This window comes from Gasterosteus aculeatus, chromosome 9, assembly GCF_964276395.1.
Source record: "Gasterosteus aculeatus chromosome 9, fGasAcu3.hap1.1, whole genome shotgun sequence".
Lineage (NCBI taxonomy): Eukaryota > Metazoa > Chordata > Actinopteri > Perciformes > Gasterosteidae > Gasterosteus > Gasterosteus aculeatus.
In genome coordinates, this window is record NC_135696.1 from 2466333 (window position 1) to 2493056 (window position 26724).

At 45.9% G+C, this 26724-nt stretch overlaps 2 protein-coding genes across 2 annotated transcripts; one reads left to right on the forward strand and one right to left on the reverse strand.

Moving 5' to 3' along the window:
- Nucleotides 1-2287: 2287 nt before the first annotated feature.
- tmem132a (transmembrane protein 132A) lies at nucleotides 2288-16421 on the forward strand. The gene is made up of 14 exons (XM_040187682.2): nucleotides 2288-2532; nucleotides 7107-7177; nucleotides 7392-7618; nucleotides 7710-7922; nucleotides 8028-8233; nucleotides 8525-8665; nucleotides 8800-9054; nucleotides 9171-9323; nucleotides 9756-9951; nucleotides 10067-10210; nucleotides 11199-11401; nucleotides 12140-12359; nucleotides 12454-12645; nucleotides 13104-16421. The coding sequence occupies exons 2-14, from the start codon at nucleotides 7117-7119 to the stop codon at nucleotides 14013-14015; spliced, it is 3123 nt and encodes a 1040-aa protein (XP_040043616.2). The 5' UTR covers nucleotides 2288-2532; nucleotides 7107-7116; the 3' UTR covers nucleotides 14016-16421.
- Nucleotides 16422-17185: 764 nt separating this feature from the next.
- On the reverse strand, nucleotides 17186-24740 carry LOC120825029 (ras and Rab interactor 2). The gene is given in 8 exon segments (XM_078079995.1): nucleotides 17186-18030; nucleotides 18354-18517; nucleotides 19867-19998; nucleotides 20193-20418; nucleotides 20582-20664; nucleotides 22623-23934; nucleotides 23936-24066; nucleotides 24701-24740. Coding segments are annotated over 8 exon segments (2400 nt in total). The 3' UTR covers nucleotides 17186-17718.
- Nucleotides 24741-26724: the final 1984 nt, after the last annotated feature.

Sequence of the window (26724 nt, forward strand, 5' to 3'; positions counted from 1 at the left end):
TACTGAAACCTGAATGCTTTGTGAAACCAGCTTCCACTTTTAGACCAGGGGGCAAACACAGTCACCTAGACTAGGCTTAAGACTTTCCTCTTTGATAACGCCCATAGTTTGGGCTGGCTCAGATTTGTAGTTGGGGCTGGCTCAGGTTTATAGTTAGGGTTGACTAAGGTTATTAGTTGGGGCCGGCTCAGGTTTATACTTGGGGCCGGCTCAGGTTTATAGTTGGGGCTGGCTCAGGTTTATAGTTGGGGTTGACTCAGCTTATTAGTTGGGGCTGGCTCAGGTTTATAGTCAGGATTGACTAAGGTTATTAGTTGAGGCCGGCTCAGGTTTATAGTTGGGGCCAGCTCAGGTTTATAGTTGGGGCTGGCTCAGGTTAGCCTGGACCAGCCCTTAGATAAGCTGCTATAGCCTAGACTGCCGGGGGGGGACTTCCTGGGACACACTGAGCTCCCCTCTACTCTTCTCTGACCATTTAGATAGAAGAGACTACTCTTGGTAGAGTCAGGGTAAGAGGGTGGAATGATTGGGTATATAAAGGCTCTCTCCTTCTCATATGTTTTCAAGAAGAATCGGTGCATATTTTGAATGCATATTAAAACTCTATGTACGGAAAGGAACACAAACTAGCAAAATGACTATTGTGTGTTTCTAAAACATCTGCTGTCTATCAAAATATTTCTTCCGTTTCACCCATTAGCCAATCTAGGTCCTTCATATGTAGAATCAGTGCAACAGTGTTATTTTTTCTATTAAAAGAATAATTTCCCATTTACTTGATACAATCTAATGTAAAGTAACGCAGAGATAGACCACTGCTAGACCAATGAAGATTGTATTAAAGTATCGAATGCAGTTTTACAAAGTAGATGGAGGTTTGTTTAATTACATTTTGAGGTCTCAACCCCAGCGTGGCGGCAGGAGGCCCGCAAGGGGGCGCCGAAGAACGCGTCCTCCGGAGCCAATCACCGAAATTCGGAACACCCACGAGAAGAGACCTATAAGAGCAGGCCCGACGCAGCGAGTGAGTTGTGAGTATTACAAGTACGCGTCTTTGCTGAACCCTTTGTTTCTCTGCCCCTGAATTCCCGTAGAACCAGTGAGCTCCCGTGTATTGACCTTCCGCCTTCTCTCGACCACAAACCTGCCTATTCCCTGGACCAGATCCGTCTTTTGCCATCCCGTGTCTCCGAACCTCTGCCTGTCCCCGGATTCCCCGTTTTGCCTTATCCCTTGAGACCACAGTTGCCTGTCGTCCCTAAATAAACATTGAGAGCTCTGCTCCTGGGTCTGAGTCTGTCTCCAGAGTCCATTCCTTACACATTTTGATGCTGTTTTTTATATTTTTATTCTGCTAAACTCCCCTCTTTATCAGAGCCATTGTCCTTTAAGCCCCTTCTGCTGCCCCATTACCATTCTCACCATACAGACCAACACACACATAGTATGCAGAGACTGGGTGGGGGGGGGGGAGTTATCAATTACACCAATGTGTCATTTCTCTGTAGATTATACAGCCTTCCTCGTGACTAATCCTGTGACAATCCAGAATAAAGAGCTGCATTTATTCACTACTTGTCCTTTTATTTTTTGCACTGCATATGAAGTAACACAGAGGACAAATGTGTTTGTGTCAACGGAAGTTGTTGTGGAGAGTCATCTCCATCAGCATGTATGTTCACGTGACATGTGTCAATACTTGTCATGTCTATCTATATAAATGTCATCTCTTCAATTAAAGCGCTATAGAAATATGGTCATCATCCATTAAATGCTGCCATCACATATACACCATGTGACAGTAAAGACAGTGATGGGATTTGTAGTGTTTGTCCAGTGTCATATTGGACCGCTCTGTCAGGCATTCAGCTGTAACAATCAAGGGTGGGATTTCACAGTATAATATGTGTGCACAGACACTATGTGTGAGTCTGTAATACTGCACACACGACATACACATTTAGTTTATGTGGGATTATAGTTGTGTGATTGGGAAAGCTACTATCTTCAGGCAGTGTAATACATACATGGACACACACACACACATACACACACACAAAATGAAGTATTAGGAGCCGCAATTAGTTTCAAAGGAGTGACCTTGTCTTTGGCAAAATACTTAAAGATGGACATCAGAAAGGGATCGGGGGGGACGGGTGAGAAACAGGAAAAACCTATAAGAAAAAAACGAAGAGACGTAAAGAAGGGGAGGGGGAGAGTCCATAACTGAGAGGGAGAGGATTACTTTGCGTTTTAGACAAATAAATCTGTATTGTGTGAATCTGGCACAGGGAGGGAGGGCAGAGAGAGAGAGAGAGAGAGAGAGAGGTTTATAGCATCAGCAGACCACCAAAGAACAGCAAGCAAAAATTACATTTTTTTCTTTTTTATAGATAAGTCATATTTGTAGTGAATATTCTTTTATTTCCTGTTAGTAGCAATGATGCGGCTCTGAGAGAAGACAAAAGGAACCACCTGCTGCAAAAATGCCTTGAGGAAAAGATGTAATCTGGAGCTGAGAGACACATACAAGTCAGTAAACGTGTGTGTGTGTGTGTGTGTGTGTGTGTGTGTGTGTGTGTGTGTGTGTGTGTGTGTGTGTGTGTGTGTGTAAAGCAGAATTTGATTGTGTGTGTAATGTAGAACAGTATAGAACTGTAATGTGTCATCTAACATATCAGGAGTGATTGTTGTCTCCTGGGAACATAACTCACATATATTTGTTCTGCTGTTTGGTCTTTGAACTAGTGCAGAGCTGAATAACCTACTTCCATGCAGCTGGTGTGTATTAGTGTCTCTCTGTGAGTGTGTTTGTTCTGAGGAGACGCACACTCTTAAAAGCTTGTTTGTTCATAAGCTGCCATGTGTCAATGATGTTACCTGAGGAGGCTCTGATTTTATGAGGAAGATTTATGTGCACAGCTATGGAATGCCGTTTTAGTCAAAATTAAATAAATGAATAAATATACGTAAATACATGAAATATGCCTTTGAAATACATCATGAAATAAATAAATGAGGCAATAAATACATAATATTAAATACATTTAATTATTTCATGGTACTTTTATTTCATAGTGCCACTTTTCATTTCCAGAGTCTTTTATTTCATAATGCCGTTTTTCATTTCCAGAGACTTATTTCATAATGCTGTTTTACATTTCACGTTCTTATATGCAAATCAGAGGGCGTGGCTACATCTAACATTCAGAACAGACAACAGAGCCGTGTGCAAAAGAAGGCTGGCTAAGGGACGTGAGTGTTGATATAATGGAAGACATCGGTGGGCTCCGAGGTAGCATGCTAACATTAGCAGATCAAATCGATCAACATGGGTTTTCTGCAGATACGATTTTGACACATATTGAGGATTTTTTGGAAATACTAGGGCGGATAAGTGCTCTTCAAGATGTATACATAGACGACGAAGTTTTAAATTGTTTAAGACTGATTGAGCACCGCGTGCGTGTGGAAGAGGTCCAAGTTGAAGAAGTCAACATTAGCGCTGGTACTACAAGCACAGGTACTGGACGCCCGCCTCTGGATATTCCTGGATATTGGATTTCTCAGGTTGATAGACACAATTCATTTATTCGCCTGGAATAAATAAAACGGCATTATGAAATAAAAGACTCTGGAAATGAAAAGTGGCATTATGAAATAAAAGTACCATGAAATGAAAAGTGGCATTATGAAATAAAAGTACCATGAAATAATTAAATGCATTTAATATTTATGTATTTATTGCCTCATTTATTTATTTCATGATGTATTTCAAATGCACATTTCATGTATTTATGTATTTATTCATTTATTTAATTTGGACTAAAACGGCATTCCATAGACAGATAGAATAAGGATTTCGAGTTTAATGCAAATTTTCACAATGTTTACAAAATGAAAGGTTTGGTCTATTTAGGGACAATGGATCTATAAACGTAGTAGGGAGACACTATTGTTTGATTTTTATGAGTTAGTTGGTGCACAAAAGTGTGCATTCCTTTTGATTTTACAAACTAATGTTCTGCACTGATATTTGGGAAAGATTTCACCCATGTTCACAAATTCCAATAAAGCATACTTTAGTGTACTCCAGAGTACTACTTTTACTACTTTTTTAATGGTTGCTAATGTAAAATGTAATGTAAAAAGCTAATATAAGTTCTGTTAATGACAGCTTAAAATGTTTAGTTATATAATATGGTAAATGGATTGTTGAACTCTTGTTTAGTCTTCTTACCACTCAAAGCTCTTTAACCCTACATGTCATCATTCACACCCATTCATGCACGGATGACAGTAGCTACCATGCACAGCCCCACCTGCCCATCAGTAACTAGCATTCACACACCATAGTTACAGCTATTTGGTGCTAAGAGTCTGCCCACATCGACATGGTAACTAGTGGATCCGGGGATCAAACCGCCGGTGCTGTGACTGAAGAACAGCTCTGCTCTCAGCTGAGTCCACGCTGCCCTAAATATAAAATACACAGAGGTGTCAAACGTATTCACATTCATTACTGAAGTAGAAGTACAGATACTATATAGGGTTTAAAAAAGACTCCTGTAGAAGGTGAAGTATCGACTCAAGGCTTTTACTTAAGTAAAAGTATAAAAGTACTGGTTTCAAAACTACTTAAAGTATAAAAGTAATGTATAGCGGCAATCTTAGTTCCGTCCTGGTTGATGTTATTACCACTACTGTCACAGTCTGCGTTTGGGCCGTGAGCTTGACGCATAATGAATCTTCGTAGACAGCAAGTTCGTTTTAAAAAGATTTACTTCACAAAACTTAGTTACAAGAAACATTCAGTGCTCGACTTGGCACAACGGTCAAAAAACTGTATTGCTCTGCAGACTGATAAACCTCGACTGGAGAACATATTCGATGAATGAAGCAATGAAACTTAAAGGAGCATTTTTTATAAGACAATAAACACATCTTATCGAGGCAAATATGGCTCTTGCATAATGTAAAGAATTCCATTAAGGACAAACTCTTAATGCGTAACCTCGCTCACACAACACGTCAGTCCGTTACAATGTGATCAGAAGGCGCCTGCAGATCTTGTGACCTGCCGTTGGGATGGTGGAAACAACAACAACAACAACAACATCAACAAATGTATCTGACTTAAACAGATAAAACCACAACCCATTTTCCAGTGACACGAGTCACACACACGTTGTTCGCATTGATGAGGTAGACTGCAGTGTCCCCCCCAGGTTTACTACGTCATGGGGGGGGGGCACTCCTGTTTATAATGATGGGAAACACTGAACTGGCAGCGGTCGGTTATCAAAACATGGGCCAAATAACCAGAATGTTCAGGCTTCATGAGCAAATACAGAATCCCTTTGTGTTCATTTGCAAAGCCGCGTTAAGACACACATCACTTTATTTAAAACGCTGCTTGCAAGTCGCTGTGTTGTGGCAGACTCTCAATAAAACATTTAGGACAAACCCACGGTCACGAAGATACTCATTTAACGTTACATGAGGAGGAGGAGGAGGAGGGTCCATGTCCAACTTCCCTCCGACCACTTTTCCCACCCGGTGTCGCTCCGATCTGCCGGCGCATCGCGGAGAAAACCAACCGGGTGTCTGGATGCTAAATGTTTATACTTCTCATCCAAACACAATCACATTCACTCTGTCCGCATAGCGCCGTTTATCTAGATGGGTTTTTTGTCTTTGTGTTTTTGAACTGCGACAAGCCGGAAGTAACGAGGCTGTTTTTAAAATGTAAGGAGTAGAAAGTACAGATATTTGCGTGAAAATGTAAGGAGTAGAAGTAAAAAGTCGTCTGAAAAATAAATACTCCAGTAAAGTATAGATACCCAAGAAGTTTTTGTACTTCGTTACTTGACACCTCTGAAAATACATACGTGTCTGTTGAAGGTTGTTCTCACAGGAGACTTGCCTTCAAAGCCTGGTTGAGTGTAGCTGTATGTGCTTCTCCTAACCATCTTTCCGTGACGTTTTTCAGAGGTCAGGAAACAGTGGTTTGGGATGGGTGTTAGGAGGCTATTCTCGCCCTCTCGCCTTGACTTCCTGCCCCTGCCTGTGTGTTTTCAGCTATTGTGATCGTCCCGCCCTGATCAAACCCACCTGTGTCTCATCACCATCACCTCCCCAGAGTATTTCGACACCCTGTGTTCCGCCGTCTCTGTACCAGTTGGTCTTTGTCCTCTGCGTTCTTGGTGTTCTGATTGCTTAGACATGTACCGAACCTCTGCTGGTTTTGTACCTACACCTTATCCTGTTCTCCAGGTTGTGCATTTACGTCCTGTTTTTGGTTTGGTAAAAGCTCCTCTTCTGACCTTAGTGTCTAAAGACACGCGGCTGCTGATCCAATGATTGTACCAAGTATACTCATAAACCGCATTATACTCTAACAGCGTGTTTGACTGGCACACACTACCACTAACAAAGCATCCGCTCCTCCAAACCACCCCCTTTTTCCATTGTCTAGTTGGTATCCCCTCCCACACCAGCACAAGGTTTTCTCTCCACCAGAGAGGCGATTTACATTTAGAGGCGATCCACATGGCCAACGCGCAGCCCGACTTGTGGTTGGGCTTCCAGAGAGTCTCTCCATTTAGATAGTTTGGTCTGTGCTGGGCTTGAGGGCTCCAGAGGGGGGCCCAGGTTGCTTATTTTATTCAATGTGCAATAACCCTTTTCTGGTTAATTCATTTAGTGACAGGCTCCTGGCTCTTGCCACCTACGGGGTAGTTTACATTAGTTGGGTGTATGATTTAATATTAGGTAAGCCCTGACCATTGCACATTGGTGCATTTAATTAATGTGTTCACCGCAAAAATCCTACTTGACATTAGCATGTTTTATTCATTCAAAGAAATGGACAATAAGTACCCCTATACAAGAAACCAATACATTGTATTTGTGACTATTTCATTTGAAAATTGCTCTACTGTTTTTCTCATCAAAAGATGTTATACTGTTCATCATTCTGAGGACCAAGGACTTTCCTTCCTTAAAGCCTTAAAGCTGATGAAGACCTGTGTTTTGTTTCTAAGCGACATAAGAAATGGACCTTGGACATGGTAATGCTGAATAGTTTAATGTTTTTGCATCAGATCTTCTGAGATGGCAGATTTCAGCGGGGACAGAAGAGGACTCTGCATCCTGCTGCTCTTTTGGATTTTAGGTGAGTCTTTTATATGGTAATTCGTTCTTTTTGTATTTGGTACTTTCACCAAACAAGAGTTATTAATTATACATCATGGAGGAACAAGAAGCAAACATATTTTTGAGTAAAGGGGGGCTTTAACTTCCTAAAGAAAGCTTGTTTTTACAGAGTTGATTAATGTTTTTCTTAACTTTGCTTCTTCCTCTCTATCCTTCCTGTCTTATTCCCTCAGTCCCTCCATCCCTCATGCAGCCTCCTCTCCCTCTCTCCCTGCCGGTCCACATGTCGGTTGTCCCTCCGGCCTGGCAGTTCCTCCCTCTATCTCAGGTGGAGCTGGGCCCTCTTTTCTCCAACTTCACCCCCTTCTCCTCCTCCCAGAGCCTGTTCATGGTACGCCCGCCTGGTGATGCCCCCAGACCAGGTTTCCAGGCTTCATTTGGGCCTTACTCGGTTACACAGGTAGGAGCAGACAGAGCTGAGTGAGGTATTTGACTGAGTCAACTGAAAATGCTCACGCTAACTAGCAACATACCTCTTTCATTTTCCACAGCTCCTATCAGAGCCTCTCCTCCCTCTCGCTCCTCTTCTGTCAGCATCTCTCCTCTCAGAGCATGTGGAGAGAGAGAGAGATAAGAGCGGGCACATGAGGTTCAGGGTGAGGACACTGTTTCACAAGCGAGGTGAAAACAGCACCCAAGGGACGTGCGTCACCCTGCATGCATTCAAGGAGACTGAGGAGCACAAAGCCTCGTGTATCACACAGGTGAGGACCTCACCCGATCTCCTCGTGTTTTCCCCGGATCCTTCTCATTTATTCAGTGCTCTCCTTCCCTTTCTCATCTGTCCATCCATCTGTCCCGTTTTCCAGCCCCCTCTAGGGCTCTGCGTTGTAACTCTCACGCTGCCCAGGGATTGGTTCGAGAATCAACACACCAACCAATCACATCTGGATATGGAAAAGTGGCCCAGTAACCCCTACCACCGCCGCTGGATGCGAACCCGAGAACGGCAGCGGAGGGGATATCGTCGCGGCAACGCGGCCAACCATCTGCAAAGGTCTTCCCCTTCGCTGAGGTGAAGGGCTAACTCAGGCAGATGTTATGAACATTTCCAAGTTCAGATATTTAACTTTCTTGATGGAGAAAATCGTAATAGTTTACGAAGCGCTTGGTGCAACGATTTCATTGTGCCTCTTTCAAAGCGAAAAATATTTCAGTCTGTTTGAACAAGCCCTGGAAAGAAATGAGTTAAGGCACCAAAGGTGAACTATACACTTTGATTTGGCTGCAAACCTATATGTTTTAATATGGTTTGATAATGATGATCCGTTGCCTGTGTGACCCATAAATGTGTGCATTCCTTCAGATACCCTCTAGGCTTTGATGAGGGCATTCAGGGCCATTTTCCATGGGCCCTCAGATACCAACGGGCTCCCATCACAAACCAAATACAGCTTTACTACTCGTCCTCCGACATCGTGGCTGACCTACATCCGACACCACCTGGGTATGTGAGTGGACAACCACCATCAATGTCTTTTCGGCATCCTCCAACATTGATCTGTTCCTTGTGTAACCACTCACCCCCTTTGAGTACGAGTAGAGTACTTATGCAAGGCACTGTATTGTCCGTCAATCCAGATGTGTGGAGGACAGAGCAGCTCAGTCCCAGAGGCAGCTGCTCCATATCAAAGCAGTGACTCTGAAGGAGGAAAAGAGACAGCAGAGCAGGACCAAAGAAGAAGAAACATGTCTGAACACGCAGGAAGAGGAGGAGCTTAGCCTGGACCCCCATGTCATGATTCGCTATCACAGGGGCCCTGTCGTGATAGGACAGCCCATCCGAGTGTCTTTGAATCTGAGAGCTAACTTCAGTGGTGAGCTTGTTGTCATAAGGTAAACACAAAATGACACCAGTACAAAAACTACCTTCACGTTCTTAAAAAGCTGTCTGGGGCGCTAGCTACCAACCACTCTGAAAGTTTAAATGCAAAATCTGTGTGTCTCTTTAGGCTAAAGGTGAAAAAAGGCTTGGTGTCGATGGTGGCCCAGAAAACTCTGACCTCTGACCTGTGGGCAGTGACCCTGGAGAAAAACCACGGCTCCAAACATGACGTTGTCTCCATCCTGTGCCACAAACACAGCACGCACAAGCACACACACAAGTAGGTCAAGAGTTCAATCACATTAGCCAACATACTCACTAAACTGCTCATATAGGAATGTGTCTCATGTCTTCGTACACCACTTTGGGTATTCCTCAAATGACTCCACGGTTAATTGGGCGGAGTCGAAGCTGCCTGCTGGCCGGCTGGAGTGGAGACTTGTTGGTAGCTAGCCGGGAGCTAGCAGGGAGCTAGCAGACCCGGAGCTGTCAGGCCAGGAGCTAGCAGACCAGGAGTCAGGGTTGTTTAAATAGTCTCTAAGCCACTAAAGAAAAGCTGCTCAGCCATGGCTTTAAAGTAACTTTTGTCCCCCACAATGGGCCTCTTTGTACTCACCATCAATTTGCTTAGTGGATCATACTTTCACCAGTCGAAAGCGTGACGGATCTTTACATGCTAGCAGCTCAGTCTCTGATCTCTGTTGCCCTGCAGTCCCACGTCACTACAGCAGGTGGTGTGTCTGTCCGTCCACGGCCTGAGGCGGAGCTTTGGTGTGGCCATGACGGTGTCTGCTAACTGGTGGGTGGAGTTCTCCGGGCATGTAAAGCCCCCGTGGCCACATGGAGCAGCAGTGAGCATCTTCTCATTTGCTGATCGACACATCTTCAGCATCACCCCCATCACAGAGGTACTTCATCGATTCAGTCATTATTTTAATCCCAATCCAGGGTTCATCCGCACACTTTTTGAAATGTTCATCCAATCTGATCTTTTCAAACTGTTTTCTATTTCTCTTGCCTCAGAGTAACATGATCATCAACACAGCCATACTGACCAACCAGCCAGTGTCACTTCCTGTCATTGTGCTGGCCATAGACCATGATGGAAAGGTGTCAGATGTCACGTCTGCAGTCACGTGCCACTCTACCAACGAGAACACTGTCAAGGTGCAACACAATCTGTCAAAGGATCAGTCTGACGATATACGTTTGCTCTTTCACTGTGGTAGCCACGTCCAGAAGAATAGCATCACCTTTGTCCAAGACTCATTAAGTCATCAGATGTAGACTGTGGTTTAAGCTTGACACGGGCCGGTTATTTCCGGCACACCATTATTACACCCCTGAAGGCAATCAATGGTATGAGGCCTTTCTAGTCTTCTGATCGATCAAGTCGCTTGTACACTAAATGTAATTTATCTATTCACACCCTTTCATGAACTGAAGACCCAGTCGTTGGGTTTGAATGAATACAAAAGGTTTGTATGGCAGCTTGGGCTCACAGACTCGCTCTCAATCTCAATTCGGTTGTCAATTCGGTTGCTATGATTGTTTCAGAATTCTGCTGTACGTTGGCTCTGATCACAAGTAACTAGCAAACTAACTTCCCAGGCATAGGCTGGTATGGGCTGGCTGACACTTTCAAATCATTTAAGATTTTATTTGGAATGGGGAAATTATACAAATATACTATTAGTTGCAATAAGAGAAGAGTTTGTTCTTCAGAAATTGGGGCCTCTTGTTTTTAGGGACACTTTTGTTAAAATGAAACTTACCCCAAAGAGACGTAGTGTATAATCATGTTCAATTATGTTCAAATGATCAAGTTTATTTCGCCAATGTTTAAGAAAACTGTTTTTTTCACAACCACCAGACAGAGAGCAATATTATTCATAGTGAGTATTCATGTTTTTGTCCATCAGAGTGATTCTAAGTCTGAAATGTGTTAACTTTGTTTTTGTGTTAACTGCCTGTTGCCGCTGGAAAGAGGCTAACGAGACTGAGAATGAACCAAAACAGTCGAGATTCTGTCAGGAAAAACGAAACAATCAACATTTGAAAATGAAAAAAGAGGCCTAATAGATAATGTCCTTCAACTGCCAGTTGAATGGGAGTCTTCCCCACTTGTCTTCTGAATGTGTCCTTCATACCACAGGTGTCCAGCGATTGTTCCACCCTGTTTGTGGACGGCAGCGAATCGGGGCTGGGTAACACCTGTGCAGAGGTGGAGTTTCTACTGGGTGTGCTGCGGGGCTCCGTGTGTGTGGAGGTGTGGGCTCCTTCAGTGCCCCTGCGAGTGTCCTTATCAGACCCCGTTCTCAACGCCATCGATGGCTGGAGCCACTTCACAAAGACGGGGTAGGACACGGCCCCAGTGTGTCTTCATTGTGGTTTGTTTAGCGTCTTTATAGTTCATGCAGTAGAGCAATACCTTGTTTCTGTAGCTTTTCTCCAAAGGTGTTTAAATAGAAGGCCATCATGAATAGATTTAAAAGAAAGGCCGTGACACAGAGTCTTTTACACTATTAAACTTGTGAAGCCTCAACGTAATCTCTTTGTGACCCTGTGATGTTCTGAATACATTTTCCTCACTGTATCGCTGTAGACAAGATAGGATTTTTTAGTGCCATCATCAGTCTGGCATGGCTTTCAAAAGTTCAAAACACAAACCGGCCAAACAGACCCCAGCAACAAAGAAACACAATCCAACAGGTTTAGATGTAACAGACATATTGAGTAAACATATTTAGGAGAAGACAAACCTAGACTGGAAGCACCAACTCTGAATCCAAATCTTCAGCCCTGGGGTTCCTTGGATAAGCAATATAATGTTGCAGGATGATTTTTAAATATCACCCCTCTCGGTCAATTACTTGTGGTGTGAAAGCATTGAGTGTGTATCCTAGAGGTGTATCTTAGAACCCATTTCTATCTGTATGTGGAACTCAGAGGAAAATTGCTCCATAGCTCTACTAGAGGTCATAAACTCCCACAGGAAACCTGATATGTTTGCTGGATCGATTTTCGAACAGATGGCGACACAAGAACATCAATGTAGCGGCTCTCACAGGCAAAATGTGCATCCTGTCTCTTCAGGTGTGTGCCGGTGTATCAACGCTCCTCTCTTCAGGTTCTGACTCGGTTCACAGCTCAGGATTCTTATGGCAGAACCACACACCTCCTGGGCTCATCTGATTGGTTCGTGGATGTTACGGACTTGGTCCGTAACTGGCTGAGAGTAGAGGACCCTCGAGTGGCTTCCCTTGGCGCCCACAACGACCTGATTGGTTTACATCCAGGAAAGACGTCGCTCCATGTCAGTGATGGATGCATATCTATCCCATTGAACACCTCCACCCAACTGGGCATCACCATTATCATCATCATCCTCCACGCTCTCTTTCTCTTAGATCGTCTCTGAGCAGTGGGATGGCGTGCTGGGCAGATGTGACATCACTGTGACCTCTGACCCCGTAACTCCTGGGGACCTGTCTGTGCAAGTGGTCAGTGGCCTCGGCATGTCAGTCACGGCCAACCCAACGCATCCTTCCATTGTAACAACCACAGTAACTGCCTACAACATCCTCTACAACCATCATCAGGTGACTGACTGGCGATTTATGGTGACTTATTGCGGCGGTAGTTGCTCATTGGTCGAGCAGGTTGTCAATCAGAATATCTCAAAGGTTGTGCCTACGGTGCATGAATGATGGGACAATTTACCAACCGATATCGAATTTCTTCCTGGTACAAACAAAAGTGTTTGCAAGTGATGGCAGACACTTCACCTTCTTTCTAGATGAATGTTCAGTGATGAATATGAAATATGTTGTGTGGTTATTAGTTTAGTTATTATATTTAACAATGGAGGCGTTTGCAGAATTATGACTGAAAAGTATAAAAAGATAGAGAAAAAGAGCAGTAAAGGCCTGGTCTTCTGTGGAGTTATGGTCAATTAAATTAGCTAACTTTTGTTTATTTAACTTGACATTGTGAAACATTTGAGAAGACTTTTCAGACCCAAGTTTATTCCCATTCATTACCCTTTGTGTATCTGCAGGAAGCTTCTATCAGTGTCTGGCTCCAATTCAGCGATGACACCGCCTCCCTCCTCTCCTCCTTTAGTGACCTCCCCTTCTTCTTACGTCTCTCCTCATTGGCTGAGTCCGTGGTTGTTGTGACGCCCGGTTCCAGCCCACGTATTTTTGCCCAAGGGGATGGAGGCGGGCCTTTACTGCCTGCAGAACTTTTGGTTTCTACCTGCACGGACCAGCCAATCGCCTCCAACTCCATCAGCGATAGGGATTGGACGGTCACCGGTGGAGGAAGCGGCACCAGGAGGCTGGCAAAGGGATCTGGTTGGATAAGAGTCAACCTAGACTTGGGCTTCCTGCAGCCAGTAGGGGATAAGGACGATGATGGGGAGATGTTTGAACTCGACATTTCAGGCGCGCCGGATGAATCCGACAGCATCTATGCATCAAACTTTGATGAGGACAAAAGCGAGAATGTAAACAGCGATTATTATGACAAAACCAGTGGGAAGACATCTGACATACGCTGGAACCAGGTGGGGTACGGAGAGATGGTCAGTCGGAACAACCTGGAAAGAGCTATGCTGACGCCCAGCCAGGAGGAGGGCGCCGTGTACTTCTCCCCCAGCCAGGAGAAAGACGGAAAGCGGGAGGAGGAGGCGGAAGGTCAAGGAGCTCGAGAGCTTGAGGTCGGAGTGGGTGCCGTCCTCTCTCTGCTCGGTCTCTGCGCTGTCCTCTTCCTGGCAAACTGTCTGCCCTGCGCCCTGCGAGACCGGAAGAAGACAGCCATGGAGAACGAGAGGGAAGGTGAACCAGAGGGAGGTACGAGAGAAGATGAGGAAGACGAGTGGAATAAAAGAGACGGTGAAGAGCAGATGAAGCAGCAGCATGAGACGAACAACAAAGAGTATCGTAAAGAGGTAGAGATCATTTGCTGATGCATGCACAGGCCCAGCTGAAGTGTAGCTCAAACCTGGATTCAAAAGTAACACACAGGTCATTCATGTAACGGCACACTAATGTTCCTACGCTAAGAGACCATTGGAAAATGTCCCTTCCCAAAGGACGTTCTCACTCATTACGTTTTTGAGGGAATCATATTTCCTTCTGAAGTGAAAATTAACAAAATACTTTGTTAGCTTTATGGGCAACCAAACTACTGTGTTAGTTTTAAGTTTAATGTTTTGGCTTGAGATGAAGACAGTTTTGAAACAGGACACAAAATGCAACAAAAGGACAGAAGACGAACATTGTCCTGGTAAAGGTCCTCTGCTTTCTGACCGGTCCTCCATCCTCACCTGCTCGCGATGTCAACTCTTTGAAACTTATCTGCGATATCTTATCTGTAATTTGCAATGCAGTTGTGTTGAACGGTGATGTCATTTGTAGAAGACGGGTCTTAGTACGTTACTCAGTATCGGGCTGTATGAATATTGGGCGAATGAACAGCTCACGACTGGTCACCTTCTCCACATCGAAGAGATCGTTATTCATGATTGTAGGAGATGGGAGAGAACACTTTGTTTAATACAACGCGAGTTCCTTGGGACGCCTCTGATGCTGCCTCACAAATCATCCTCACAAATCATCCTCAGCGTCCGTTTACCCACAACGCCACGCGTCTCTGTGTGAGAGCTCACAGACGCAAACATTATTCAAGTAATTAGCACCCTGAATCCAGTCGGCTTGTTCTGTCATGCTTTCTTGAGACCGCGTTTCGTGGCGCCGCACTGGAGGGTTAGGTGTTTGTCCCGAAGAGAAGTAATCTTATTGTTCTCTTTTTCCTGTTCGGACCTCTTAAACCTTTTTGTGGCACAGAGACGTTTTAATAATAATCCCGCAGATGCAATAGAATGGATCGTTTTAAAAAAAGTACAATAATGCAATAAACTAGAAAATGCATTTCCTGCTGAAAATGCATTGGAATGCAAAAAGCTGAAAGCTGAAATGAACTTCAAAAAATTGCTGAAAATACAGAAAGTTGAAGGGAATTAAATTACAGATATTAGAAAAGCTGAAATTAATTTGATATTGCTGAAAATACAGAAATGGGAGAAGCTGAAAGGAATTTCAATAGATTTGCTGAAAACAGCTGAAACAAATTTGAGAAATTGCAAAAAAATGAAAACAGAAATGGATATTAAAACATTGCTGTTAATACAGGCATAATAAAAGCTGAAATTATTTTAAAGAACTGCTGAAAATACAGAAATGTGAGAAGCTAAATTTCAGTATTAGCAGTATTAATTGAAGTAGCACTACTAGTTGTACTAGGGATATTAGTAGTTGTTGGAGGTGTGGGGGGGGGGGGGGCAGAATGTTTGTCCTTCAAACTATTAATCGATAGACCTCATCACAAACACTACAGTAAAATTGAGGGGTTATATTTTAAAATGTTGGCATTGGAGAAGGTAGAAGGAGAGCACACTATGCTTAATGCATTCCAACAATAATTCAAATACTAAGCACGTTCTAAGTCATAGGAGGGTTAGTCCAGGAAGAGGCCCAGCCTTTGGGTGAGCCACTCCAAGGCCTAAAACCAGCGCTGCTTCATGGAGGACTGCAGAGGAACTATCCAAGGGTCTCCATGGTAACGGGAGAAGCAAACCACAACACGATGGAGAGCCTTTTTTTTCCGGACGGTCAGTGATTGCTACTAATATTTGTGAATAGTGACAACCGTTCCTAGGAAGCAGCACGCTGCCGACACGTCAGGACCCGAACAAGTTCATCTGCCCAGGAGAGGCTGCTGCTTCCTGTTGTTGTGCTCAAAGCTGTACTTGATGTACTTGTACTTTTCCAACACGTCTGCTGGTTGATAACTGTACTTCCTGTCTGTTCCCAAATTAGAATAAAAACAGATAATACAGAAACGCATGGTGTCCCTCTCATTAGGGGTATTATCACTTCTTCTCAAAGCTGTTACACTTCACAGCTGGATGGAAATATGGAAAATGGTTTAGGATGTGACGTCAAACAACAACCCAACTGGACATTTGTTAATATAAGTGTGTATGTATTTGTATACATGTCGATATATGTACATCTATACATGTAAATGCTGTAACTGTAAATATTTATATTTTTGTATACAGTACACGGTTTGGACACTCCTGCTCAATCAATACAATGAGTACATTTTCTATCAAAAAACATTCATTTATGCATTCTTTGAACACTCCTTACTGCACCACCAGTATTGTTTTGTAAAACGTTGTAAAACGCTGATTGACGGATGAAGTGGACTGATCGTCCCACTCGTGCCCAGAAGGTTATTACTCATGCGGAGCTCAGCATGTGCATGCAGGTCCTGGTGCAACACGGAGTAAAGATCTCACTGGATGGAGGAACTCTGACATGCAGTTTGCTTAGTGAACAGTCCTGAAGCAACAAAACCAAGTCCCGTCCTCCTTAATGAGGCAGATCTTGGTGTATTTTCATCCTACGGATGAGCATGTGTGCAGGGGGGGGGGGGGGTTGTTATGTGGCCATGATAAGCAGGGTTCGAGGATTCAGGTGGCCACAGGCAGAAGGACCGTGTAGTCATTTCCTTCCATAACTGCAATGATGCTGGTGGCAAAGGTGCTTCCCTTCTTCCTCAACTTCTCAAGGTCAAAAGGTCGTATCAGCTTTGCTTCTGCTACTTCAAAAGCTTTTCATCTGAGGTTTGAAGGCCTGGCGGATAGTTTGTTTTTAGGCTTTGCTGTGTTAAATTGGAGCAACCTCAAACAATCAGTATATGATTTAACATCTTCTGCTTTGATGGGGAGCCATTAATGTCAGCAGAAGAAACTCTGTGCTCAATGAGGAGGCAGAGATTCAGACCAGTGAATGGTGACCAGTGGCAACACTTCCAGAATGCCATACGGTGAACGTGTGTCTGTACCAGGAACCTGAGTCTGATGTCTGTACATTATTGACCAATCAGGTCAAATCACGTTTCCTTCATCACAGCAAAAACTCACGCTTAGCAGGACCCTCTGCACGTCCTATTCATGTCTGTTGTATTGTTCTGGATGGGAATGTAAGTGGACAACATTTTAGAGACACACTATAATAGCAGGCAGGCAAAACAATACCTTCTATAATAAAGATTGACCAAATGAGATGTTTGAGAGGATTGTATTTATTTCCAGTCAGCTTCAAACTCACGAATGGAAACAATTGTAAATGAAATTTTGATATATTAATTTAAGTCAACATGATTCCTTTAAAGAAATATTATTAGTGCTGGGAAATTATAATTATATAATAGTATAAAATGCAAGCTACAATTGACCAGCAATTGCATAAAAATCTAATAAGAGCAATACAAATAAAATATAATTTAAAATAGTTAATTTAACATTTTAGCATGATGTTTTTGTTGTTTCTTAATGAAAGTCTATTTATTGCAGGATCTTAGCTCCAAGCTTTCAGTCGATTCAATTCCTTTTGGAGGCAACGAGGGCAGCAGCAGTTAAGTAGGTAAGGTAACATTAAATGCAATATTAAACCGTATGACCTCTGCTTTAATCTCGCGTACATCCTGCAAACCAGCACACACCTAATAGCACCTAACCTACTTCACTTCTCACCCAAACAGCCAGTCTTGACCCCCCCCCCCCCCCCCCCCACAAAGCACGAGTACCGATAAGGACTCTATTCAACTGGAAGACAGTTGCCGTTGTGCAGGACGGTGGGGACACAGAGGCTGAGGTTCCTGTAGACAAAGTGGAAGTTGTGAGTCCGAGGCCGGCCGTGGAGCTCGGCTTTGATCCGCTGCGGGTGGGTGTCCGGGGCCAGCTGCTGGCTGGTGTCCGTGGTGACCAGAAACAGTGCGAAGGAGTCCGGGTCCGAGATGTTGAACTTGTAAGCGCACAGAGCGCACACCTCCTCGGTGGTGGTGTGCGGGTGGACGATGAGGGTTTTGGCCGTGCAGTCCACTTCCTGCAGGGCTACACGGAGAAAGTCCTACAGGGGGGGACATAAAGTCCAGCGTCAACATTTGGAAGTGATGGAAATATAAACAATGAAGGACACGCAAAAAAGACATGCAGTGAAAGCCAAAGAACAAAACAATCCCATGCATTGGTTTCACGGGCCACCAGAGGGCGCTCTCCCCACAATGCCATAAATAAAAGTGTGGCTCCTCGTGCTGTAAAACAAGTCCTGTGTTTGCCGAAAGGTAGCGGCGCTCATGCTGAACGGGACGTTTGGATTATTGGCTTTTATTTTAAGAACCGGTGCAACTCACTGCCTGGATGTTCAAGTCGGGTTCAGGTCAGGTGTGATACCTGGAAGTTGTCGACGGACTGCGCTGCGCGGCTGGCGGTGCGCCGTTTGTGCCACTGGTGCAGCGTGCTCTTGACCTGAGACCTCAGGACCTCTGACGACTGAGCCTCCTGGAAGTTCTTGATGAGGGCCATGGCTCCATACGCGCTGGTCAGGTAGTAGCCCCCTGAGAAAAGGAACCCAAACTGAGCTCGCCATGTAGAAATGAAACCAGTGGACTTTACAAGGGCAAGAGGTAAACACTTCCTCTTTTGGAATCGAAACTAATCATATCAGGATGCAATCAAGCTCAAGGACACACACACACACACACAAAACACTACGTACTTTGGCACGTACAGGAAGCTCATGGGAGAATTTCTCCAGACAGGTTGACGCAGAGAGGAAAATATTTCCTTCTGGGAGGAGTCGGCCTCCTTTTATCCTCTGAACCTGCGCCAACCTTTACAAATCAAACACGCTGGACTTTCCTGTCAATGTCGAAAGGACTTTCCGGCCTTTGTTCAAGGCGTCTCAAAGAAGTCGGCTCCGCTGAGAAGACCCGGTCCTCCACGGTGTCACAAAAACCACAGAATCACAAGAAAAGTCTTCAACGTCTTGTGCATTCGTTTGAGCAGCGCGTACCAATAAGCGTCAGCAGTGGGGAAGTTGCTGACCATGGTGCTGCAGTAGCAATAGTCACCTCATGAAGATGCTGCAGTGACGGTTGGGGCACTCCAAAGTGCTTTAGGCTGAACCTTTCCAAATTTAAACTCTGTCATGGATCGTACCCTGTGAGTAGCTGTACTTCGTCCTCAGTGAGACTGTCAAACTTAAAAACACATTTAAAAAAAAAAAAGCACAACCTTCGACTGGTGAGAATGGAAATGTAAATAGATAAGAAAGAGCTCGACCCTGCTCCTTCCACACACACTGAGCTAATGTTAGCTTTCCGTGTGCTATCGTTACCGTCACTCTGAAAGAGTCACTTCAAAAAACAAACCCGAGCTACGAAGCGAACAGGACTCAAACTGGGCCGTTTGTTCCTGTGACAAAACCAAGAAAAAGCAAAAAAGACTCAATTATGTAATAAAAGTAGCACTTAAAGAAAAGGCAAACAAAAAAAAGACTTCAAAAATATATATTAGACTTCAAAAAGCCCGACGATTGAGTCATTTTGATCCAGTGTTTCTATGAAAATATTGAAGGGCAGCTTTAAGACGAACAGAGGCTTATAGATCATCACCTCACATCACAACCACGTGACAGTGATGGTCAAGACTTCTGATACTCATATGAATACATAAAAATGGACATGTTTAACGACTCTAGCCCTTCGTGCTCCGTCCTCATCAGGGTCAGCACTTTCACAACGTGTTCATCTGAGCTTTAGTTTGTCTACTTCCTGTCTAAGGCAAAGACGCCTCTCTCTGAATACAGTTTGAATGACATGACATCGTTTGACCCTGGCCCCTCTGTGGTGTTACATGACAAGAAGGTCATGGATGAGAGATGGAGCCGACCAACGGGACCTACCTTCTCCTTGCAGCAAGGACGGCTCCAGCAGCTCCATCGTGTACTGGATCTCTACGTCCAGCTGAGGCATGTCGCACTGAGCCAACACATAAGTCAGCATGGGCAGGAAGTCATCGGCGCCAAACATCCTCCCTGGGAGGAAGCAGATCAGTCAGCGCTTTAAACACAACCTGAGGAATTAGGTTCACAAACATTTAATGCTCCTGAGAGAAGAGACTTCCTCTGCCAGGGTCAACGCACAGAGGAGGTTGCATGTCTACACTGTGAAGAGGGGCAAAAAGGCATAACCGTTTTACTGAGCCATGCAGGGGGACGCTTCTCCGTACCTGAGTTATCCTGCATGATGGTGTAGATGAGTTTACACACACGCAGCATCAGTGACACCTTTTTCTCGGGGGAGTACATCTTCCTCATGTTTAGGAACTTGTGGCGGATCTTGCTGATGGCCTCGGGGTCAGGAGGCACGGCGCCGTCCGCCCCCATCTCCTGGGGCCCCTTGGTCTTAACCACGGCCAGGTTCTCCCTCAGCTGCTGTGCAGCTCCGCTGCTCACCTGTGGAGAACCACAGAGGTCACCAGGAAGGACCAGATACTTTTAATGCCCCTTCATCTCCTCTTCTGAGAATGTATCCTTTTCTTGTGAGTGTGGGAACCTGGTGGATTATGATTGCGTGGACGGTGGAGAAACCCAGCAGGAGATTCAACTCATCGCTTACCTGGAAGTCCTGTAAAGCCTTCACGATCACGTTCTTCAGAGGCTTTAGGACACACTTGTGCATGGCCTTCTCTAGCACCTGGTCTGGAGAACACGACAGTGACACACACGGTTCACATTCACACAAACAAGTAGACACAGGGGAATAAACCTTTACACCCAACTGTGCAGTTCCAGAGTGTGAGGTGTCACAACTGAAGTACAGTCAGCTCAGGGTTCAGGAGTCAGCTGACTACATACTGAGAAGCTAAATCTCAGCTGGTGAGGTGCACTATGGGAGATGTGGTGCTGTCAAACAGAGGTAGAGCATCGCAGTGAGTGTGCCTGTTAGGACTGTCCACGTCTCGGCCTCTGGTGGACATGGAAATCCTTCAAGGCGATTATCTGTAGCTTCATTTGATTAAACACAGGTTCATAGGGAGGGATACAATAACAAAAAAGACATGTCCCAAAAATGAACACTTTCACTTTCACTGGTTTGAAACCACATTAAGGACTAGTGTGCAGGGTGTAATGGGGACTGCCACTGTCTGCCCCTCCCCCACCTGGTGGACGCTACACCCACACCAGCAGGGTCATGCTCCCACTTAACAACGTAACGCGACCATCTCTGCAGAGACCCCGTTTGGTTTGTCCCTTCTGGGTTGCTGTAGAAACATGGCGGACTCTGAAGAGGACTCAGTCTCAGGTTCAGGTTGATTTGAATGCAAATGAAGACATAGTTCTGAATATTATCATACATTTATGCCAATACATCCCTTTAAATGCTACACACTGGAAGCCTCAAGTGACCCAAGTGATAACTGTCCTCAAAGTGAGGTTTTACCACATTTAAACAGGGTGTGCTTTGTTGTTTCTCCACCCTGACGGAGCCAACTTGGAACCCATTCAGCTGGACCTCCACAACGACCTGCTCTGTACCTCCCTCCTACACACATGGCCTTCAAATACCCTCCTCCCTACCTCAACTGTCTACATGTCGCAAATGCACAACTGGGAATGATCACGTAGCAGCATCCCCGCCTCCGGCTCGCACAAGCAAACGCTTGCAACAGGCGAGCGTGCACAAACAAGAACCCTGCTCTTGTGGAGAAATGGCTAACTTTATGGTCGGGGGGGGCCGAGGGGGAGGGGGGTGCTGCATTTGCACTATAGCATAAAAGCCCTGCACACAGTGTTGTGGGTGTTTACTGAATAAAGCAACTGAAGGGAAGAATAGGGGGGGGGGTCCGAGAGACCCCACTGACCCTCATGTGTGCACAAGGAGCAGCACAGAGGACACACACACACTTTCTGACCGGACTTCCTGATTCCCTCCAGAAAGGCTCCTTTCCTTTGGCCCTCTGCCTGTTCAAAGCGTTCCTCAACAAACTGGACGAGTGATAAAAAAGTTTTCTGATCTTCATCCCAGAAATGACAGCCCCCCCCCCCTCAACAAACACTCAAAGTCTGGTCTCAACCACCCACCACCGCCATTGTCAGCTGTAACCTTCCTGTAAACACAGAGCGCAGACGTAAGCTGCACTCTTTCTCTATTTGAACTCATTCTCTGGGAATGCAGATAGTTTCTTTTCACATGGAAGAATTTAGAACAATTACTTTGAGACACGTTCAAACAATCAATAAGGCCTCAAGCGCCTCTAAAAGGAGTTCAATCTGATTCTATTTCCATAGTGTCTTCATATAGAATCCCATGGGGAACGTTTGAGTGTGACACACTTAATGTGCATATGGGTGGTCTGTCAGTCACAATGGACCTCTGCTCTGTGAACAAGGCTTTTCTGTTATGGTTTACAATGGACAAGGGACGTGAGACGAGTGCAAAGACACTTACACATTCATGCAAATACTCAAGTGGACAATAATCTGATTGGAATGAATTGTCCCTTTGATGGAGTAGCTCACCTTTGCAGACTTTAACTTTCATAATCTCGACCTCAAGGAACAAATAAAAGACTTTAGACTGGATGTCTAAAACACAGCACACACAAGGAGGTTTCACCGAGTCGAGTCGGTTTCACAGCTTTCTCAGGCCAACTCACCGATCTGGTCTTCAGGTATGAGTGACTCTAGAAGGGGGTCCAGTTCGGAGCTCTGGCGCAGGTAAGCCTTCATCTGGGTCATGAACTGCCTGACAGTCTGCAAAAAATCCAGCTGCGAGGTGCAACAGCCTCGGTTCTCCTTGACAACGCTGATGTAGTCCTGGACCAAGGAGCCAAAGTATGAGCCTTTGTCCGTGGACAGCTCAGCGATCCGTTTCACCGCCTGCTTCTCAGGGCTCCTGAGGGAGCCCAGCATGCCGCCCACCTTCAGGAGGTGTGCTTTTAGTGCGCTGGGGAGGACAAAGGGGTCAGCACTTAGACTGACCCCAACCTTTCGCCTCCGCGCTTTGAAGGACGGACGGCAGCGCGTTTCCAGGTCGGCCTCCAGACTGACCCCATAGTCTTTCTCCTCGAAGTCTTCTTCTCCGTCCTCGTCTTCACTGCTGTCCTCCACTTGACGAGTGAGGCGTCGCGACGAAATAGGACCCGGGGAGAATCCAGGGGAGTGCACATATTCCATTGAGCCAGAGGAGGAAGCGGACATGCTAAGGTCACTGAGCCTCTCCTTAGGAGTGGAGAGACTCCCAGCATTCTTCTCCAGCAGCATGCCGACGGGGAGGGCAGGTGGAGGCTGGCAGGGCGGAAGCTTGGCCCGGGACAGAGCTTTGGCTATGGTCTCATCGTCCAGGGCAATGTGGCAGCGGTGAGCTTCCAGATCAGGTTTCCTAGGCTTCGGGGAGGGCGGGTTTGAGGGCACAAGGGCTGGTGAGATGGCGGTTTTGGACAGGCCACTATGCTGGGAACCCATCGTGGGTCGAGGTGGAGCCGGGCGCCTGCTGAGGGACGGCTGCGCTCTTGTAGATGCAGTAGAGGCTTTTGGCATGCTCTCAGTTCTAGTGGTCGCTGCCGGCGGTCCAGGTGGGGGTGGAGCAGGGCGCCGGCGCGGCATCTGGCGAGCTGGTGGAGGGGGAGGAGCAGGGGGGCGTGGGCGAGATGGCGGTGATTTGCTGTTTGGTTGGGTTTTGTCCACGTGCCGCTCGCTGCTTCGGAGCGGCTTCACGGATGACGTCTCATCGTCCAGGTCGTTACAGGGCTCCCTGACGCACCAAGGGGGGTTGTCCTCACGGCGGATGTCCTCACGGCGGATGTCCTCACGGCGGTTGTCCTCACGGCGGTTGTCCTCACGGCGGTGGTGGCGACGAGTCTGGGGAAACCGGGGGTCGACGAAGCACAGAGGACCACTGGAACGTCTTCTCTCAAGAGGAAAAGAAGGCGGGGTAGCATCGGAGCGCAGGGTCAGGGGTGCCGTGTCCCAGAGGAGCCCCGGTGTGTCCCGGCTGTGACCCTTCAACCTCCCTCTCGCCGTTAGTTCGCTGGGGGCTGAGGGTACGACGGGGACAGAAGGAAGTGCGCCGCTGACTGCACAGGGCAGAGCTCCAGGAGCCTGTAATGGAGACACAACCACATCAACCGTCTGGAATGTAGACTCACCCCCCCCCTCAAGGCTCAGCGTAAAAACCAGGAGACCAGTTAGAGAAAAGGGACAAATGAAGAACTCACAGCGTTCTAACAACTATTTCTCAGCTCCGTCCTTCTCCCGGTTGTTGCTGGTGGGCTCGACCAGAGTCACAGCGTGCCGACACACAGCCAGAGACAGAGAGGGAGTCGCCCATGCTAATCAGAGTGGGAGGGCACAGCACGCCGCTACAGCTCCTCCACCCTGCTGGTCTTTTCCTCTCCCTTACGTCTACAAGCTACGGGGTAGTTGTAGTTCTTTTAAACTAAGCTGTAGTTACAAGTGGACCTCATTCAAATGACATTTTGCCCTTTTGTTGACAAAGAAAAGCAGTTCTTTTTGGTGTTGCTGAGTCCATCCATTGAATCTAAAGGCAGGCCACTAATCATGCCACTAAAATATCTCCGCGGGGATTGCAGCATACGCCCAGGGATGACTTCCGCGGGCTATAAATGGAAACATAACTTTTGCATTCCATCAGCCATAAAGGGCTGTGACTCATCTCTATTGTAGTGCCTCGGGGTGTGGAGACTGCATGCGGGTCCATGTGAGCAATGACCACCTGACACTGCAGCCTGCAGGCAGCGCACTCCATAAAGCATGTTCACCATTAACATTCATCAAAAACAATTCCCAAATCAAAGCTTTAGATGCTTCCGTTAGCACACACAGCACAGTAACGGATTTGCACAACATGGATTGGAAGCCAACAGAACACAAATCAAATACAACAGAATTGTATTGTAACATATTAACCAGAACACTGGTGGAAATCCCCTACAAGTTAACCATTTGTGACTTTAGTGCTCGTCTTTGTGAATTGGCTCATTTTTGTAACGAGACTCAACCGTGCAGAAAGGACACGAGTGGCGAGACGCTCGCTGTTTGAGTTTCACATGTGCGTGCCCAGATTCACCAACATGTGAGAGGTGTTCCAGTGGAGGAGGAGGTTCCCTTAACGACTGCATGGGTCAGCTGAAGGACGCTGGTTTTAACTCGTCCAATGGAGGCAGCAGTCATTTCATTGCATGCTTAGGACTGATAAAAGCTCCGGCGGGGCCACAGAGGAGGTTGTGTGACGTCTAAGTGTCCGTTACAACACTAACAGCTGTATTCATTCTGGCTACAGCAGCGCCTCCTCAGCCGTCGACTCCCTACCGCCAAGCCACTGGGACAGACTCAAATGGGACTACTGAATCACAGCCACCAGGGAGGAACGACATGTCGGGCTGGTGTGGAGTTACTCCCACGTCCAAGCACAGCAGGGCAACTGTTCCTGTCGGTCAGTACCCGTGTTGTGTCAGCGCTCGCGGGTAGCTTCAATTTCCACTTGCCACTCCCTCCTCCTCCCCCACACTAAGCTCGGGGCCTAATGTCCAAGGCTCCCACTGCAGGAAGCTGACTCACGCCGAACCTGGAATAACTTCCAGAGAGAAGTGAGGCGAGCTGCCCGTGGAACGGACCTGAATGCTCAGCAGAAGGAACACACAAATACTGTCTGCATTGTCTGTTTGCCTGTTTAGTCCAGTGTTAGCATGTTGAAGCACACAGCGATGAAAAGGACAACAGTGCCGTTTTAACTTTTAACTAACTTTCAGTCTCGTATACTTTGGCCTCTTTACTTTTTGTTTGATGAATGGGACCAAATTGTTGCTTGCTTTGTTTAGAGAAATAAGTGGAGCCATTTGTCCTGCTGCACTGGAGCTGGGAGGCAGTTAGCCTAGCTTAGCATAAAGAAAACACGCTAGCGTAGCTCTGTGTACATTCCTAAATCCTCCAAGCAGCAACCGCAAAGATGCTTCGTATTGTCAAATATCAGACTTCTCTGAATCCCGATAGAAGGGTCCCTCCGTTATCGCTCTACAACACAGGTGTCAAACCCATGAGTTGGAGTGAAAAGTAGCTCGCAGACCATTTCTGTTGAAATGTGAGATAAAAGTGGGCAGAATCTAAAATGAGTTTGCTCTACAAGTATCCTTACTATTTACTATGTCCTTTTTTCGGAAACACCTGCTGCAGAACCCGGCAGCGGCTAGTTAAATAATAATCAGAACTATTCATAGCTGAGCCGTCTCCTCCGGTTCTTTCGTTGGCCTCTGGGAGTTGGAGTGTAAAAGGCATCTCTAAGAGAAGATGAATGAATGCGAGGGAGAAGATTAGAAATACTATATACTATGAATATTTGTATTTTGGCAGTAAGTTAAACCCACAGGCTGGTGATGTGATGGGCGGATTATTTACCTGCTAATACAGTAAAATGCCACCAGGCGAAACAGATCGGCAAAGCAAATCGCAGATTCCTCGAGAGAAAAGGATGCAAACAAAGAAAACGTTTACTGACTGGATTACAATTCATAATATGGACCCACGTCAGTGGTAGCGGCTCAGAGGCTGTTTGTATTTGGAGCCTTTATTCGGTCACTACAGGGGATGATTAAAGAAGTCAGGCCTTTTCATTGATAAACTGAGTTCATTCACTCTGGTCCACACTAAATATTTCAAATAATTCATTCAGAAATGTTGTAGAAACGTTCAAGGTCTTAGGAGGTTATACTTACTTTGGCGGTTCCTGTCTTTTTCTTTTAG